This window comes from Capra hircus, chromosome 20, assembly GCF_001704415.2.
Source record: "Capra hircus breed San Clemente chromosome 20, ASM170441v1, whole genome shotgun sequence".
NCBI classification, from domain to species: Eukaryota; Metazoa; Chordata; class Mammalia; order Artiodactyla; family Bovidae; genus Capra; species Capra hircus.
The window spans coordinates 56,280,848-56,298,267 of record NC_030827.1 but is presented as its reverse complement, the minus strand read 5'-3'; the positions used below and the strand labels follow the sequence as shown (position 1 = coordinate 56,298,267).

General features: G+C 46.8%; 1 protein-coding gene across 1 annotated transcript in view; it reads right to left on the bottom strand.

Moving 5' to 3' along the window:
• The window catches only part of MYO10 (myosin X), a 261,210-nt gene that overhangs the window by 120,087 nt on the left and 123,703 nt on the right, over positions 1–17,420 (bottom strand). The window contains 1 exon segment of the mRNA XM_018065535.1: positions 7,679–7,866. Within this exon segment, the coding sequence (XP_017921024.1) occupies positions 7,679–7,866 (188 nt within the window).

Here is a 17,420-nt window from a genome sequence, read left to right as displayed (position 1 = left end):
GAACGTGCTCTCAGAACAGAATTCATTCCTACATAAGGGACTTACTGTAACTGATAATCGAGTAACTAAAAGGTTTGAGTTCTGTGAGCTGCTCTAGAAAAACAATTTTTTTTTGCTCTAGCAAATTAATCAAACCCAAGGAGGGGGTCATCGGAAGCTCCAACCAGCATCTGACATGGAGGGGGAGGCAGTCTCGGAGGACCAAGCTGTTAACTTGTGGGATCTGATGCTGTTTGGTGGTGGACAGCGACAGAAATGAGTTACTTGCTTGGGGAACCTGATAACACATGCTATGCGATAGACAGCATCTATATTATGGCATTCTAAGGATGTAATAACTAAGTATATCCTGCTTTGCTTACTGCACCACAGAACTATGAAGCCAAAATAAATGTTAGACTCCTGAACTATAATACCTATAAAATCTAGATTAACAAGACTACCTTAACCCCCCTGGTTAATGTTGCTTTGCTAAAACTGAAGCACTCTTTGAACCGTGACTGCCCACTGCTTCCCCGTGGGCCTGGCGGCCTCTCTGACCACAGGTGATGCGATGAGTCAGGTATTCCACCTTAGCTCCTCTATTCCAGCCTCGATAAAACAGTCACTCACACAGCAATCACACTGTTAATTCCCCTTCACTGACAGCGAACACATCACTGGCATATCCAGTCCTGCATTTGTCTCATTAGCTCGAGACGATTACAGTCTTAACCCTGGGCGCCAACGTGACCACAAAGACAAACATGGGCTTCAGAGAAAACATGCATGGCCAGATAAGCCAAAAGGAGTTGATGCTGTTAAAAAAAACAAAAAAAAAACACCTTTATAAATAGTGAAAAGTTAAAAAAGGGAAAGAAAAATAACTATGGCACTGATATGGGGCCTGGGGGACCATATTAGAAGTTCTGAGAACTTTCTGTAGGCAGAATGGAAAGTTTCAAGAATACTTTTTAAGCAGAAGGATGTCGTGATCAGGTTTAAGGTTCTAACGAATCACTCGGTGTGGAGAATGGATTGAGGATGGATGGAGAGATATGAGAAAGGAAGTTGGGGAACGAGGGCAGAGGATAAGGAGGGGGGAGCAGAGGGGAAAGCCAGAGGTCCCCAGAGGAGGGAGGGGATGGCTGGGGTCCTGGTCTGGGTGCTCGGTGACAGGAAGGTGGGGGAATGAACAGGAGAGTCCAGAGAGTTTCCCAGCCAGTATGATGACCTGGACGCTGGTAGCACAGCTGGGCGTCTTTGTCAATAATCACTGAACTGTATATATGAGATCGGTACAGTTGACCGAAGGTAATCTGACCTTCATGTTGGGGGCGGGGTGCCTCACAGATCCAAGATTAATGTCCTGACCTCCGGCTTGAGACCTTGCTAAGAACAAGAAGCATGACAGGAGGAACACCGATTTTCCGGGAGGAAATCGGGGTGAACTGAGGAGGTGCACAGAAGAGGCCTCCGTGACGATGCCCTGGGGGTGCTGGACACATGGGTGGGACACAGCGGAGAAGCTGGCAGGGCAGCCCTGAAGTCTGGGGAGGCAGGGAGACCCACAGAAGGAAAGGCAGGCTGGTAGAAGCTGAGGAAGATGAGCCAAGAGAACAAGGAAGAGTCCAGAACGGTGGAGGAGCTTGGAGGAGGGTGGGGCAGTGTGTGGAAGGGGCTGTGGAGTCAAAGACGATCTTGTTTTATCTTTTCTTATTTCAAAAATAAAGAAAATAAGTAACTGTGTTAGTCGCTCAGTCATGTCTGACTCTGTGAACCCATGGACTGTAGCCCGCCAGGCTCCTCTCTCCATGGGATTCCCCAGGCAAGAATACTGGAGTGGGCTGCCATTCCCTTCTCTCCAGGGGATCTTCCTGACCCAGGGATTGAGCCCGGGTCTCCTGCATTGCAGGCACATTATTTACTGTCTGAGTCCCCAGGCAAAGAAGTTCAAGAAACCTGTAAAAGATACTAGAAATTGTTGGGTGATAAAGCCAATGGTCCAGTAGAAAACGAGAGATCCAAGAACCAGGGGCAGGGAGGCTCAAAGGTGGAGAAGTCCCCAGGAAATCAGGGAGGAGGGATCAAAACACACCTGAAGGAAAGCGCCTCTGCTGTGAACAGGGCCCTTTATCCACCCGCAGTCTCCCCTCCAGCACTCGTATTGGCCAACTGCGGCCCCCAGATCTGCCCTTCTGCTTTTATAAATTAAAGTTTTATTGGAACACAGCCTGGCATTTCACACATGCTCTGTCTGCAAGCACTTCCACACTCTAAGGGCAGAGCCGAGTAGTTGTAACAGAAACGATCTTGCTCACTGGGCCAAAAATATGTCCTCTTTAGAGAAAATATGACCATCTAGAGGCTGTCTCTAGATGTTATCTCTAGATGTTGAAGCTGAAACTCCAATACTTTGGCCACCTGATGCAAAGAGCTGACCCATTTGAAAAGGTCCTGATGCTGGGAAAGATTGAGGGCAGGAGGAGAAGGGGACGACGGAGGATGAGATGGTTGGATGGCATCGCCAACTCAATGGACATGGGTTTGGGTGGATTCCAGCAGTTGGCGATGGACAGGGAAGCCTGGCATGCTGCAGTTCATGGGGCAGCAAAGAGTTGGACACGACTGAGCAACTGAACTGAACTGAGAGGCTACCTCTGCGGACACCTGACAATCAGTCTCCATCCCGTGAATCAAACTGTCTCGATCCGCGTGATTTTCTCGGAACACACACAGATCACTCCACTGCTAACCAAGAAGACTTTGGACTCTTCTCTACTGCCTAGAAGATACAGTTGGCAGGTCTTAGCAAGCAGGACAAAGCCCTTAAGGTGTGACCGTGCAGCAGGAAGTAGGACTCTGCTCTGAAACTAACACGAGGAGAAAAAAGTTCACAGTCTCCTTGGCAAGCCACTCCACAGCTCCCAGCCTCAGCTTCCCCACAACATCTTGTCTTTCTCAACCAACAGCTGTGCACCATCTTTGCCTTTCCACCCAAGCCTGGTTCCTACATGTCCTTAGCAAATCCCACACTTTACAGGCATGCTTTCCACTTGCTAATGATCCTCGTTCTTCCAGGGCTTCCCTGGTGGCTCAGCTGGTAAAGAATCTGCCTGCAATGTGGGAGACCTGGGTTTGATCCCTGCTTTGGGAAGATCTCCTGGAGAAGGGAAAGGCTACCCACTCCAGTATTCTGGCCTGGAGAATTCCATGGACTGCACAGTCCAAGTGGTTGCAGAGAGTCAGACACAACTGAGCAACCTGCACTTGTTCTTCCAACTCTTTCAAACGCTTCTGGACCCTTCCCCCACTCTGTGCCCGCCGTGTTCCCACAGACTCTTGGGCGCATAGCCACACGGCCCTTCCTCTGTGATATATTTTCTCAGGTCCTTCCTAGCACCTACTGTCATCTTCTCTGAGAAGCCATGTACACATTTCTCAGACAGCGCTGGCAGGCTGTACTGAAATTGCATGTTCACATCAGTTTCTTCCCATCAGAGCAGAAGTTCATAAAGGACAGTGGTTGGGTATTTTTGTTTTTTTTTTTTAATCTTAAAAGCCTAACAAGATAACCTTCCATATGATATGAGCTCGAGGCATGCCCCATGCCTTATTCCAGGTAGTGACTTTTTAATCCAGGAATGCAAGCTTTGTTCACTATTCCAATTCAATGATTTCTAAATATACCACTAGAATTAAAAAAAAAAAAAAAAAAGCCTGAGAACCCAAGTATTATTCCAGAATATAAAAGACATGATGTTGTGTAGTCACTAAGTTGTGTCTAGCTCTTTTGCAACCCCAAGGTCTATAGCAGGCCAGGCTCTTCTGTCCATGGGATTTTCCAGGCGAGAACACTGGAGTGGGCTGCCATTTCCTTCTCCGGGGGGTTATTTCTGACTCAGGGATCAAACACACAGCTCCTGCATTATAGATTTCTTCTTCTGTTAAGAAGAAATCACTACTGTTTTGGAAAAACGAAACTTTTCGCAAAGCAAGCAGAGGTCCTAAACCAACAGCTGCTCCGCCCATCCATCCTTTGATTGACGGATGTTGGATGCTGACCCCTCTATCAGGCACTGTCCTGGGCCCTGAGTTGCACGGATGAATTAACCACAGGACTTGACATTAAAAGGTCACATATCCAGAAAAGATCATAGGAGACTAAACAGACTAAACTCTGCTTGCCCCAAACTGAAGTTAACCTGAAATGTACTAGACCAACCAAGATCAAATGCCCACTCTGTTAGATTAAAAGGCTCATGGGGCTTTTAAACACATATTTTAGAAATTATAATAGTGTAAGCATTGGCTTAAATGTACATAATCAAGTAAAATAAAACTAGAGCCTAAGGGAGGTTCAGTTCAATTTAGTCACTCAGTCGTGTCTGACTCTTTGCAACCCCACGAACTGTAGCACGCCAGGCCTCCCTGTCCATCACCAACTTCTGGAGTCCACCCAAACCCATGTCCATTGAGTCAGTGATGCCATCCAACCATCTTATCCTCCGTCGTCCCCTTCTCCTCCTACCCTCAATCATTCCCAGCATCAAGGTCTTTTCCAATGAGTCAGCTCTTTGCATTAAGGGAGGTAAACTCTTTAAAGTGAGACAAACAATAAAGACTTGGACTAGAATCCCGGAGACCGGGAGTAACAGAGGCCCATAAAGTGAGAGAAAAAAATGATCTATGAAGTCCCTGCCTAAATCCAAATAGGCTTATTTTCTTAGTTTCATAGGTAATTAGCCTGAAAGTTTTCAAAGTAGTAACATGTTGTAGCCACCAGGGGGCAGATCACGCCCGAGGAAATCTAAAAGGGCTACTGTGCCCTACAGTTTTTATTTTTACACTCAATTTTCTCTTAATTCCCACAGCCCCAAGTCCCACTTAAAAAAAAAAATCCTGCTGGAGTGGTCTATTAAAAACCAAAACATATTTTAATAAGAAATCTATTCTTAAAAATGCCATTTCCTGATTTAGTTTAAATACTCTTCACATCAGAATTACACAATGAGAGCTTTCTGCTTGGGGTCCCCTCTCCCTCCTGCTACCCCTGACTTTATTTTTAAATACCACAGTCTTTGGCAGGAACATGCTAACCCCTTTCCGTTTTTATTACACACACATATATACGCACAATGATCTCATTTGATTTTTCACTTTCTTCCCTAACTGCTCTGTCTCGCAAGTGATATATGAGTCATGCCCTTACTTTTTCCACTGAAAGTAATAAACACAGCCAATTATTGATGGCAAATATTTAGGTACCTAAGTGTGGAAACCAGCTTGATCTTCTTAAACTCTCTGTTAATCTTATCAAATTATATTCTGTAATCTTATTATACTCTGTATGCTGAAACAGTGATCTTAAATTCTAACTTCTAAACTTCACTTTCAACTTTCGTGAAACTATATCAAAAAGCCCACAATCAAAAGGCAAGTCAATTCATTGGGAAGGTGACTCTTAAATGCTCCGTGTTTATACCAAGTGTTAGCTTTATTTTTTTATTAACTGCAAGTTACAAGGATTCATATTTACTTAACTGGATTAATGGACAGTCCCTCTATCCAAGTTGTTTCCACCACCTGGTGAGTGAGCATAGTTAAGGTGAGAACAGAGAATATATCTGCCCAGGTCTTTCCCTTTCCTTAAAGGAAGTAACTGATGGAAGAAGCAGGGAGAGAAAAGATGAAGGAGAAATGCATTGTTCTATCCTCCACACTCACATAATTCTGATTTATTGCAAATGAAGGATCCATGAACAAGGGTAACGGGTAAACACTGCCAAGAAGAACAACAGTCCCGTACGCGGCACTTGCGGAGCATCCGCGTCAAAGGGCTGCTGGAAGGCTTCAATGAGCTGATGCAGGGCAAGTTCTTGGCACAGTGTTGAAACCCTTTGGAAATGCTGGTCATTATCTATCACCCATCTTCCGTCAGATACCATGTGGGTCAATGCCTGTGCGTGCTCAGCTGTGTCAGGCTCCTTGTGACCCCATGGACTGTGGCCCATCGGGCTCCTCTGTCCATGGAATTGTCCAGGCAAGAATACTGGCGTGGGGTGCCATCTCCTCCTCCAGGGGATCCTCCCGACCCAGGGACTGAACCCACGTCTCCTGCCTCTCCTGCACTGGCAGGCGGATTCTTTGCCACTGAGCCACCTGGGAAGCTGGGACGTCGGGGGACGGTGTGAGGACCTCCCAAATGGCCTCCTCTCTCTTTCCTGGAGTTCCGAGGAGGACTCTCCTCTGGTACGTCTGCTCCTGACTCCTTCCCCAAAAGAGCAGCGGTGGTTTCCTAGACAGGTGAACTGGGTGGGCAGAAGGGCTGGTCAGCTCCTCACCACCTGGGGACTGGTTTCGACAGTGATCACAGCCACCAGTGACCTGCCTGAACCCTGACCAGGGGGTCTGTCTGTCTGCAATTTGGGGCTGGGAGTCTAAAGCTGACACATGGCTCTCCACCTGTCTCCCGAGCCTCACTTCCACTGGATCAGAAATCAGGGAGTGGGGTCCTGATATGATGTCCTCTCTAATTTCAAACACCTTCTCTTCTCCCATTGAAATAATAACAATCACTTTGCCACAAGCTTGGAAAGAAGATCTCGACCTCTGTTTCTGATGGCTTTCCAGTCCCATCAGCAGTTTTAGCAATCCAGTCAGGTCTTAGCAACAGCCGAGCTCCATGAACGAGTGCCCGGACGAAGTGCTTGGATATTCCAGGGCACTCAACATGTCTGCTCTTGATCTCATCCAGGAGTGTTCTGATCACCACTGAGACGCGTGTGTGCGTGCGTGCGTGCGTGTGTGCGTGTGTGTGTGTGTGTGGTGTTCAGTCGCTCAGCCGTGTCTCACTCTTTGCAGTACCATGGACTGTAGCCCGCCCGGCTCCTCTGTCCATGGGATTCTCCAGGCAAGAATACTGGAGCGGGCAGCCATTTCCTTCTCTAGAACATGATCCCAATATAAATAATATAAGCCAACAGGATGTCACTAGAAATTAGGTGATAAGGGCAATTTGAATTATTATTCAATAAAAAGAACGTATCTAATTACGTACGATTTTTGTAGGTAGTTCCTAGTAATAAGTGTTTTGAGAGTGAGGCATCTGGTAGTTTATTTTAATAAATAAGTAAAACTTGGCTAAAATAGATGGCAAGACCCTTTTTCCTCACCTTTCCCCAAAATTAATGGAAATCATTATGCCTTTCTATCATTCCCTCAACATATAACAGAGTAAGTTCCTCTTCTGTGGCTAATTCAAAGCTCAACTTTAGGAACATCCAATTATTAAGTTCCTTAAAAATCCTTAAATTTGGGAGATTCTAGGGTAATCTGATACTGGCAAAAACCAAAACCTTGCTCAAACAAGCAAACATTCTAACGAGCACTCTAGAATACAGAAAACATTTTAAATTTGAAAGTACTAGGCAATGCTTCCGTAAGTCAATAGAAGGACGATGCCTGATCATTGGAACAAACCAAAGAATAACTAGGTATATAAAACAAAGAACCGAAATGGAGAAATCACACTGAGGACAAGAGCCAGCAAACACGGTACATCCTGCTTTTTTATCAAGTCCTCAGTTTCTTTCCAAAGCTGTAGCTGTTGGGCTATTCAAAACGGAAAACTCTGTCTGGGAAACCTGGGGGTTGACGTGCTGGAGGCGGGCTCTGCGTTTGGGCGCTGGCTGGTTACCTGATGAGCACGCACTGGTTGTCGTGGCGCTTCCACAGGCAGCGATAGCACTCGTTGGCGATGGCGAAGACGTGGGGGGGCAGCTCGCCCAGGTGGCACCTGCTGTAGCGATCCACGGCATCCCTCGAGTACAGGCCCGAGATGGTCTTGTAGGGGTTCACGGAGGCGATGATGGAGCCGATGTAGGTCTGCAGGGCAGGGGGCGAGGAAACAGGAACTCGGGTTACAGGTGGCACTCGAGGAGGAGAAGGGGGCACCTGGGCACGGGATCTCACTCCCACCCGCCCTGGGGTGAAGACAGAAGCAGCTCTAGGCGGCTCCACACTAAGAGGGGAAGAGATGCCACCTCTCACTGGGGCCACTGTCTGAGCCTAAACAGAATCCACTGAGTGCATGTTAAAGGGATCAGGGACTCCTGACCCCCCACTCACACTTTTCCCTGTACTTCTGGGGACAAATCTTGTGCAAAGGAATGAAGCCACCTCAAAGAGGGCTGCAAGTAAACAAGAGAAAGACGACGGGGACACATCAAAGCCCAAATCCCTAATTCTCCAGGGACCTCCTGACCCCATCAGGTGGCTGTTAGGAAAGCTGGGATTAAAGCAATAAGAGAAGGCAGGGGGGGTGGTGAGTGGCGGGGACAGGGAGGGTGACTGTTTAGTGGGCTTCTGTTCAGCATGGTAAGAAAGTTCTGGAGGCAGATTATGGTTATGGTTGCACAACACAGCAATGGTATTTAGTACACTGTACTGCACGTTTAAAAAGAGTCAAAGAGCTAACTTTTATGCTATAAATCTTTGACTTAAGAGGTAACAAGAACACTGTGAAAACACTCGGTATTCTTCCAGTAATTTCAAACACCTCATGAAATGCCATGTAACTTACCTGGAAAAATAGCTGACTGGCAATTTTCCCTTTTCTGGAACCAAATCCAGGCCAGAAATTAAGCAAAATCTTCAGAAGAGCAAAACACAGGCTACAGAGTTATCAAAGCATCATGCTTCATGCCTCCTCCACGTGGATACAGACTAACTTGCCCGTTCTTCTTGAAGAAAGACTAATGAAGCTGGGTTGCTGGTTCCCAGGCTCAGACACAAGTGGAGCAGCAGATGAGAAGGGCGGGCGCTAAGGTCCTGCAGCCTCCACCATTCACCTGCCAGCCTCCACGGTGTGTTCGTGGAGCCCTGGACTTGACAGCCTGCTATGGGCTCTGTCCCCTCCTCCAATTCATGTACTGAAGCCCTGACCCCCAGCACCCCTGAATGCAACTCTATCTGTAGACAGGACCTTTTAAAGATGACTAAATTAAAATGAGGTGGTTCAGGTGGGCCCGAAACTTGTCCTTGCATGTGCTAAGTCACTTTAGTCATGTCTGATGCTGTGCGACCCTGTGGACTACAGCTCGCCAGGCTCCTCTGTCCACGGGATTCTCCAGGCAAGAATACTGGAGTGGGCTGTCACACCCTCCTCCAGTTATATTCCACACTCAGGGATCAAACCCACATCTCCTCCGTCTCCTCCACTGGTTGTTTAGTTGCTCAGTAGTAGCCTACTCTTTGCGACCCCATGGACTGCAGCCCACCGGGCCTCCCTGTCCATCACCAACTCCTGGAACTTCCTCAAACTCATGTCCATAGAGTCGGTGATGCCATCCAAACATCTCATCCTCTGTCATCCCCTTCTTCTCCTGCCCTCAATCTTTCCCAGCATCAGGGTCTTTTCCAATGAGTCAGTTCTTTGCATCAGGTGGCCAAAGTATTGGAGCTTCAGCTTCAGCATTCCAATGAATATTCAGGACTGATCTCCTTTAGGATTGACTGGTTGGATCTCCTTGCAGTCCCAGGGACTCTCAAGAGTCTTCTCCAACACCACAGTTCAAAAGCATCAATTCTTCAGTGCTCAGCTTTCTTTATCATCCAACTCTCACATCCATACATGGCTACTGGGAAAACCAGAGCTTTGACTCGATGGACCTTTGTTGCAGAGACATTACTTTCCTTTTTAATATGCTGTCTAGGTTGGTCATAGCTTTTCTTCCAAGGAGTAAGCGTCTTTTAATTTCATGGCTGCAGTCCCCATCTGCAGTGATTTTGGAGTTCAAAAAAAAATAAAGTCTGCCACTGTTTCCCCATCCATTTGCCATGAAGTGATAGATGCAGAAACAATGGAAACAGTGAGAGACTTTATTTTTGGCTCCAAAATCACTGCAGTCACCATCTGCAGCCTGCATTGGTAGTCAGGTTCTTTACCACTAGGGCCGCCTGGGAAGCCCAAACTTGTCCTTGTAAGAAGAGAGAACCTGGACACACAAAGAAACACAGCGGATGTGTGTGCACAGATAGACCACGTGAGGACCCAGCAAGAAGGTGGCCATTTGCAAGCCAAGGCAGGAGCCCGCAGGAGAAGAAACCAACCCTGCTGATACCCTGACCTCAAACGCTGAGCTTCCAGAACTGTGAGAAAATAAATGTCCTGTTGTTTCAGCCAGCCAGTCCGTGGCCTTTTGTCATGGCAGTCAGAACAGACTAATTCAGAGGGCCTGAGACTGAAAGTACTCAGAGTACTCCTAGGAGATTCACGGTATTATTGCGCCTATTTTTCAGATGAGCAAATTAAGGTAGAGCGATAAAATTTTGCATTTGATCACACAGTCAGTAAGGGGCAGAGGTGAGATGTGAAGGCAGGCCACTTAAATCCAGAGCCTTCTCTTCACATTTGCTAGCAGCGGGTGCTAACACAGCAGAGTTCAAGAAAACCAAGAAACACTGGACAGAAAGCTCAAACATCCTGAGTGCATCTGTACCATATGATAGCCATTTGTAATCATCTATATTTACAGTGACTTCCAGGAACATCAAGCAAAATATCCTGTGTCCCGTGTAACTGCTTTCAAATGCAAGATGGTTCAGAGCATGCTTTGGAAACATTTTAAACCAAAACAAGGTTGAAAAGGTCAAAGAGTTATTAGTGTATGACCCAACAGTTCCGTTCCTAGGTATGTACCCCCACAGAATTAAAAACAGGTACTCCCAGCAAAAATACAGCAGCATCATACACAAGAGCCTAAAGGGAGAAACAACCCAAGGTCCACCATCAGACAGACGGGTAACAAGACGCAGTGTGACCACACTGCAGAATATCATTCGGCCGTGCTAAAGAAGGAAGTACTGATACGGGCTGCCATGGAGATGAACCTTGAAAGCATGACGCTAGGTGACAGAAGTCAGACCAACACTGGAGGTAGTTACCATGGGCAGAGGGGAGGGTGGGGGCAGGAAGGACTGAGAGCTGACTGCTTGCAGGCACGGGGCTTCTCATCACAGTGGGGTGATGAGAACATTCTGATGCTGGTTGTACAACACTGGATGTACTCAATGCCACTGACTTTACCTTCAAGTGGTTAGTTTTCTGTTACATAAATTTCACTTCCATTAAAAAACAATGAAAAGATGCAGAGAGCTTTCAGGGGGGAATTTTCAGGTCTTCAGAAACCTGCCCTCTCTAGAGGGCCCCTTTTCCCCCATCAGAGCATCAGGGGAAGGATGTGGCTGGAAAGAAGAGTGCATGCCTTTTCCCTGGGGAAGTAAAGTGCCCTACTTCTACAGGCGAGCAGAGAATCACACGGTCCCCTGGGGGATGCCAGATACCTTCTATCGACAGCTGGACCACAGGTGCTGGCAGCTTCTTTTATTATAGTTGCAGAGGTGAGGAAGGCAGGCAGGTTGGTGATGCTTGAGGCTCTGGGAGTCTGGCTCCTTCCTCTTATAGGTCTAGAATGTCAAGCTTGTTTCTACCCTTTTGGTAGCTGTCTGTATTATTATTATTTTTATTCGGTGAAATACCAAGACTTCATTTTTCTGTGAAACATGTTTCCCCCTCCCCACTTTGGCAGAACTCAAGACAATCAGTGAAGATCCTCTTTATACAGATAGGGAGGCGTGCTGCCCATCCCCTGTCTCAGCTACAAGTAAAAGAGAAAAGCCACACTCAGGGCATCAGTTTGACTATTAAACGAATATTAGAATAGTAACCCATCATTAACATATCTGAAAAGAGAATAATATGCCCAAATTGTGAAAATTTTGGCACTCCTGTTCATATCCAGGAGATGCAGTTTCGGTCCCTCATTCAGGAAGATCCCCTGGAGGAGGAAATGGCAACCCACTCCAGTATTCTTGCCTGGAAAATCCCATGGACAGGAAAGCCTGGTGGGGTACAGTCCACGGGGTCACAGAGAGTCAGGTATAACTGAGCGTGCACTGCCTGCCTGCCTCCCGTTCACAGCACACTGGCAAGGCGGTTATAAAATTCTGGGATGAGTTTTTTAAGTATTGATTTACACATGAAAAACATCATAACCTTTTATTTTTTTTTCCTCTAAAACAAAATTTTATTCAGAAAATAAAACTGAGACTATAAATCTATATTTGTTAACAAGGAAGTATTTGTGTGTTTCTTTTAATTTTAATTTTTATTTTTACTTTATTAGCAAAATAAAGTAAAAATAAAAATTAAAACATCATAACCTTTTAACACAAGCTTTCTTTTGAAAGTGATGACTAGTCAAAACCTCATGGGCATGCTCCCCTTTCCTGGTTGGGGAACCAGCCCCCCAGCATCACTTAAGAAAAAGAATCTGCCTTCCAACACAGGGGTAAGGGGTTCAATCCCCGGTCAGGGAACTAAGATTCCGCCTGCTGCAGAGCAACTGAGTCCAGGTGCCACAACGAGAGAGTCCATGTACCACATCGAAAGATCCTGTGTGCCACAACTGAGACCCAACACAGCCTAAATAAATAAGTAAAATTAAAAACAAACAAAAGAAGTCACTTACCCTGACACAGATGACGTGGACTCTGTATGGGGGCAGGAGACCCACAGGACATTAAGTTTGTTAGTAAAGGCGAAGACAGAACTTCCAAAACATCTTATGCCTAGTTTTGTGTTTGAGTAATTCATTGCACTTGGCCCAGTTTTAAGGGCCAAGTTTTAAGGTCTTTCAGAAAGACAACAAGGTCCATGGTGTAGCAGTTACAGAAGACACACCCGTGCCTCCTCCCAATCCCCAGAGATTCTAGGTGCAGGAAGCAGGGCTCTCCAAACAGAAGGTGGTCAGCACTAAGGCAGCCCCTAGGAGGGAAGGATCATGCCAGTGGTGGTTATGCCCATGACCCACTAACATTCCCATACATTCCCCAGTTGAGCCTGGTCCCCAACACACAGAGCTGATCCGTGAGCTCACACCCAGCTAGTGTCTCTGGCTCAAAAATCATTCCAACCCGTCTGAAGACTGTCCCACTCTTGAATACTTTGTCTTATAGATTTTGTGGCTGCCCATAAATTCAACCAATGGACTCCCCTGTGCCAACAGAGGGCAAGAGAAAACCAGTCTGAATTTGAGCCCAAGTTCAATCATCTGAATCTCTCCCCACCTCCAGAAGAAAAGAAAAGGAAAGCATATGTAAAATGTGTGTTTGGCTGGTATGGAGAAAGAACCCAGGTTTTCACTGCTATTTTTCAAGATTGTGGGAAACCGTGCCTCATGGAGGGTTCACATGCCTCTTTCTGTAAGCACCCCCACGTAGTTCCAGAGGCAGGTTAGGCTTTTGTAACATGAAAGTACACGTTCTACAGTTTCACCTCCTCACTAATGACCTGAGTCATTCATTTCTCAACAGGCCTGACACCAGATTTCAAATCACAATCAGCTCTACGTGTCTGCAAAACAACTTGACTGATGTTTCAGAACCGCGGGGCACAGAGGACAACTGACCTACGCAGACACGCTGCGACATAACCTTGACCTACGGGCAGCCCAGAGGCCACGGTTCAGAGGAACAGAGCTGCCCCTGCTGACAGAGGAAGGAAGAGAGCCAGCGAGCAAGGGCAGGACCCTGGATCCTAATCGGGGGGTGCTTTCCCACAGGTCTGCAGTGACGCCCCCGTTCCCCACTCACCCACGAGCGTATAGGACGGGAATCGTCCCACTTTCCAGCTTCACAGTCCCTGGCCACTGTCTCCACATGCTGGCCACACCCAAGCACGTGGAGTTGTTTAACTCTACAATCAGACCCCTCTTTCTCCATCCACACCACCCTGACCACACTTGCTCAATTACCCCCGAGTCTCCTTCCTCATTCATTTCCCACTCAAGTTCTGTGTGTTCAATCCTAGCTGTACCCTTGACAAATGAACACCTGAAGACAGACACTCCTCTGCATAAAACTCCTTCATAGCTCCCACAATCTTCAGGGTCAACCCACAGAATATTCGAGAAAAGAGTCTGAGCACCTCCAGAGAGGTGAATGAACACCCACATCCTAACAAATTTTTCTCCTAACAGTTACAGAAGTGGGGGCAGCTTCAGTTACTTTCTCATCTTCACTGTTTGTGTCCATAGTCAAAGTCAAAGTCGCTCAGTTGTGTCCGACTCTTGCGACCCCATGGACTGCAGCCCGCAAGGTTCCTCTGTCCATAGGACTCTCCAGGCAAGAATACTGGAGTGGGCTGCCATTTCCTTCTCCAATGTTTGGGTCCATACTGGTGCCAAATGATATTTTTGGACCCCCCTCCCAAAGGAAGGTGTAAATCAACATGGCAACCAAAGTCATAGTTCCTAACGGTTTCTTCACGTTAGATGAAGTGGTTGAGGTCCATCAGCAAAAATATTTACAGCCTGAGGCACCTTTATCTTTTCTCCCACTACCTTGAACATACTACCCTGCATGGATAATTTTGTCACTAAAACAAAGGCTGCATGGATAAGAGATTTGCTGAATAACAAGGAAAGTTTGACATGGAAGTGAACATGGAGACTGAGGAGTGGAGGGGGGAGAAGATCAGCCTAGTTGTAAGTTAAGTATCAAGGGATGCAACAGATGCAATGTGGTCAGAAGTCACAAGAGCGGTGAGAAAACATGCGTTCCATGAGTGTGCCACGGACCACTCCCTTGCCGTTCAGCCGTGTCTGACTCTTTGTGGCCCCGTCGACTGCAGCCCGCCAGGCTCCTCTGTCCATGGGATTTCCCAGGCAAGAATACTGGAGTGGGCTGTCGATTCCTTCTCCAGGGGGTCTTCCTGCACGAGGGATTGGAAGGGCATCTCCTGCACTGACGGTTGGATCCTTTACCACTGAGCCACCCGGGAAGCCCAATAATACCATAGCTGTGCTTATTTGTATTTGAGTTATAGTCATTAAATGCTCCAGTCTGAGTTTGAGTGCTGGTTCCACTGGTTCAAGTTACTTAAATTCTTGGTGCTCCAGTTTCCTCAATGGTAAAGCAAGGATAACAACATTAGTAGCTGGTAGAATTAAATGGATAGACCTATGAATTTAAAAACCTTGGACTGCAAGGAGATCCAACCAGTCCATTCTGAAGGAGATCAACCCTGGGATTGCTTTGGAAGGAATGATGCTAAAGCTGAAACTCCAGTACTTTGGCCACCTCATGCGAAGAGTTGACTCATTGGAAAAGACTCTGATGCTGGGAAGGATTGGGGGCAGGAGAAGAAGGGGACGACAGAGGATGAGATGGCTGGATGGCATCATTGACTTGATGAACTGAGTCTGGGTGAACTCCGGGAGTTGGTGATGGACAGGGAGGCCTGGCGTGCTGCGATTCATGGGGTCACAAAGAGTCAGACACGACTGAGCAACTGAACTGAGCTGAACTGAACTATAGTGAAAGTTAAATGCCTCAGTGAAGAGCCTGTGTTTCCACGCTCACTCTATAAAAAGGCAATTGCTGTCAAAAATGGTCATGAAGGCTGTGTACTTTGGGACTCAGGGTACATGCAGCTCTCAGACACCAGGTGGGGCCATGTGCTGCTTTCCTCATACCGGATTCCGAATTTCATGAGAATAAATCGCCTGGTCATTTTAACGGCTTTTCCGAAATAGAAAATATATTCTATTTTGAAGCACATAAAAATTTTTTTCTAGTCAGAAGAGTTCCACACAACTCACCGAAAAAATACATTTCCTTGCTCATTTTAATAATCGGGAACAGCTGCAGTGCCTATTGCTACAAAACATTGCAAGAGACTCCCTTCATTGCTTTAAAACATCGCCTACCAATTCAAGGCTTCAGAAGGCTCAAGTACAGCAAAGCAGAGACATCATGACGAAGGCCCATGTAGTCAAAGCTACGGTTTCTCCAGGGGTCGTGTGCAGATGTGAGAGCTGGACCATAAGGAAGGCTGAGCACTGAAGAAATGATGCTTTCAAACTGTGGTGCTGGAGAAAACTCTTGAGAGTCCCTTGGACAGCAAGAAGATCAAACCAATCAATCCTAAAGGAAAGCAATCCTGAATAGTCATTAGAAGGACTGATGCTGAAGGTGAAGGTCCAATCCCTTGGCCACCTGATGGAAAGAGCCAACTCAATGGAAAAAACCCCGATGCTGGGGACGATTAGGGCCAAAAGCAGAAGGGAGTGGCAGAGGATGAGATGGTTGGATGGCATCATCCACTCAATGGACATGAGTTTGAGCAAACTCTAGGAGATAGTGAAAACCGGGGAAGCCTGCGTGCTGCAGTCCATGGGGTCACAAAGAGTCAGACACAACTTAGCAACGGAACAACAACAACAAAGGCTGTCATACCTAGTATCTTGTCCCCCACTAAAAAAAAAAAAAAAAAAGAGTATAAAAGATCACTAAAAGTGACTGAGTAGCCTCAGATACATTCTGCTGGTAGATATGGAGCATCCATGTTACTGTTCGAAAGTCATTTTTACAGCACAAGAAGTGATGGAGACAGCAAGGTGTGGTCAGGTTAGAAGACCCCAAGTCCTCATCCTGGACCTACCTTGCCTGGTTCACAGCTTAACCCCTCCAGGCCCCAGATTCCGATCAATAACAACAACACACCCTCTGTTACTCCACCCAATTATCATGGGAAAGTGTTACATAAACCACAGGTAAATATTATTGTTTTTATTCATGAAAATAAAGCTACAATGGTCCTGAAAAGCTGGATGTAGATCAAGTAACCTCAAATGCACCAGGGAAACTGGTTCAAGTCACTGCCATGTCTCCCCTACAGGGAAGGTACTTGTCAAGAAGTGGGGACCACCATCCAGATTTATTTTCCACCCACCCTTCTCCGGGGCTTCCCTGGTAGCTCAGCCGGTAAAGATTCTGCCAGCAATGCAGGAGACCCCGGTTTGATTTGTGGGAAGATCCCCCTAGAGAAGGGTACGGCAACCTTCTCCAGAACCCTTGCCTGGAGAATCCCCATGGACAGAGGAGCCTGGCAGGCTACAGTCCATGGGGTCGACTCACTTCTCCAAATCGCTTTCTGGAGTGCAGCTCTGGTTTTAAGCTGTGGATCTGTGTACTCAAGAGTCTGCTGGGCATCTGCACTTGGCTGCCCTCAACTTGGCTTCCTGCAAAACATCTGCTTCTCTACATACAGCCACATCTTCACAAATAGCACCACGGTCTACCCAAGTGGATAAACCAGAAATCCAGGAGTCATCCTATAGCAATACAGCGTGCTGCCCCCAAACCCAACCAAACACTGAGATTCTACCTCTTAGTAAACATCATGCTCTAGCTTCCCAAGGACTTGTTTTGAACCCCAACATTTCCCACCTGGTTTGCTGGTCACCTCTCAAAAGCCTCTTGATGAAAGTGAAAGTGGATAGTGAAAAAGTTGGCTTAAACTTTCAGAAAACGAAGATCATGGCATCCGGTCCCATCACTTCATGGGAAATAGATGGGGAAACAGTGGAAACAGT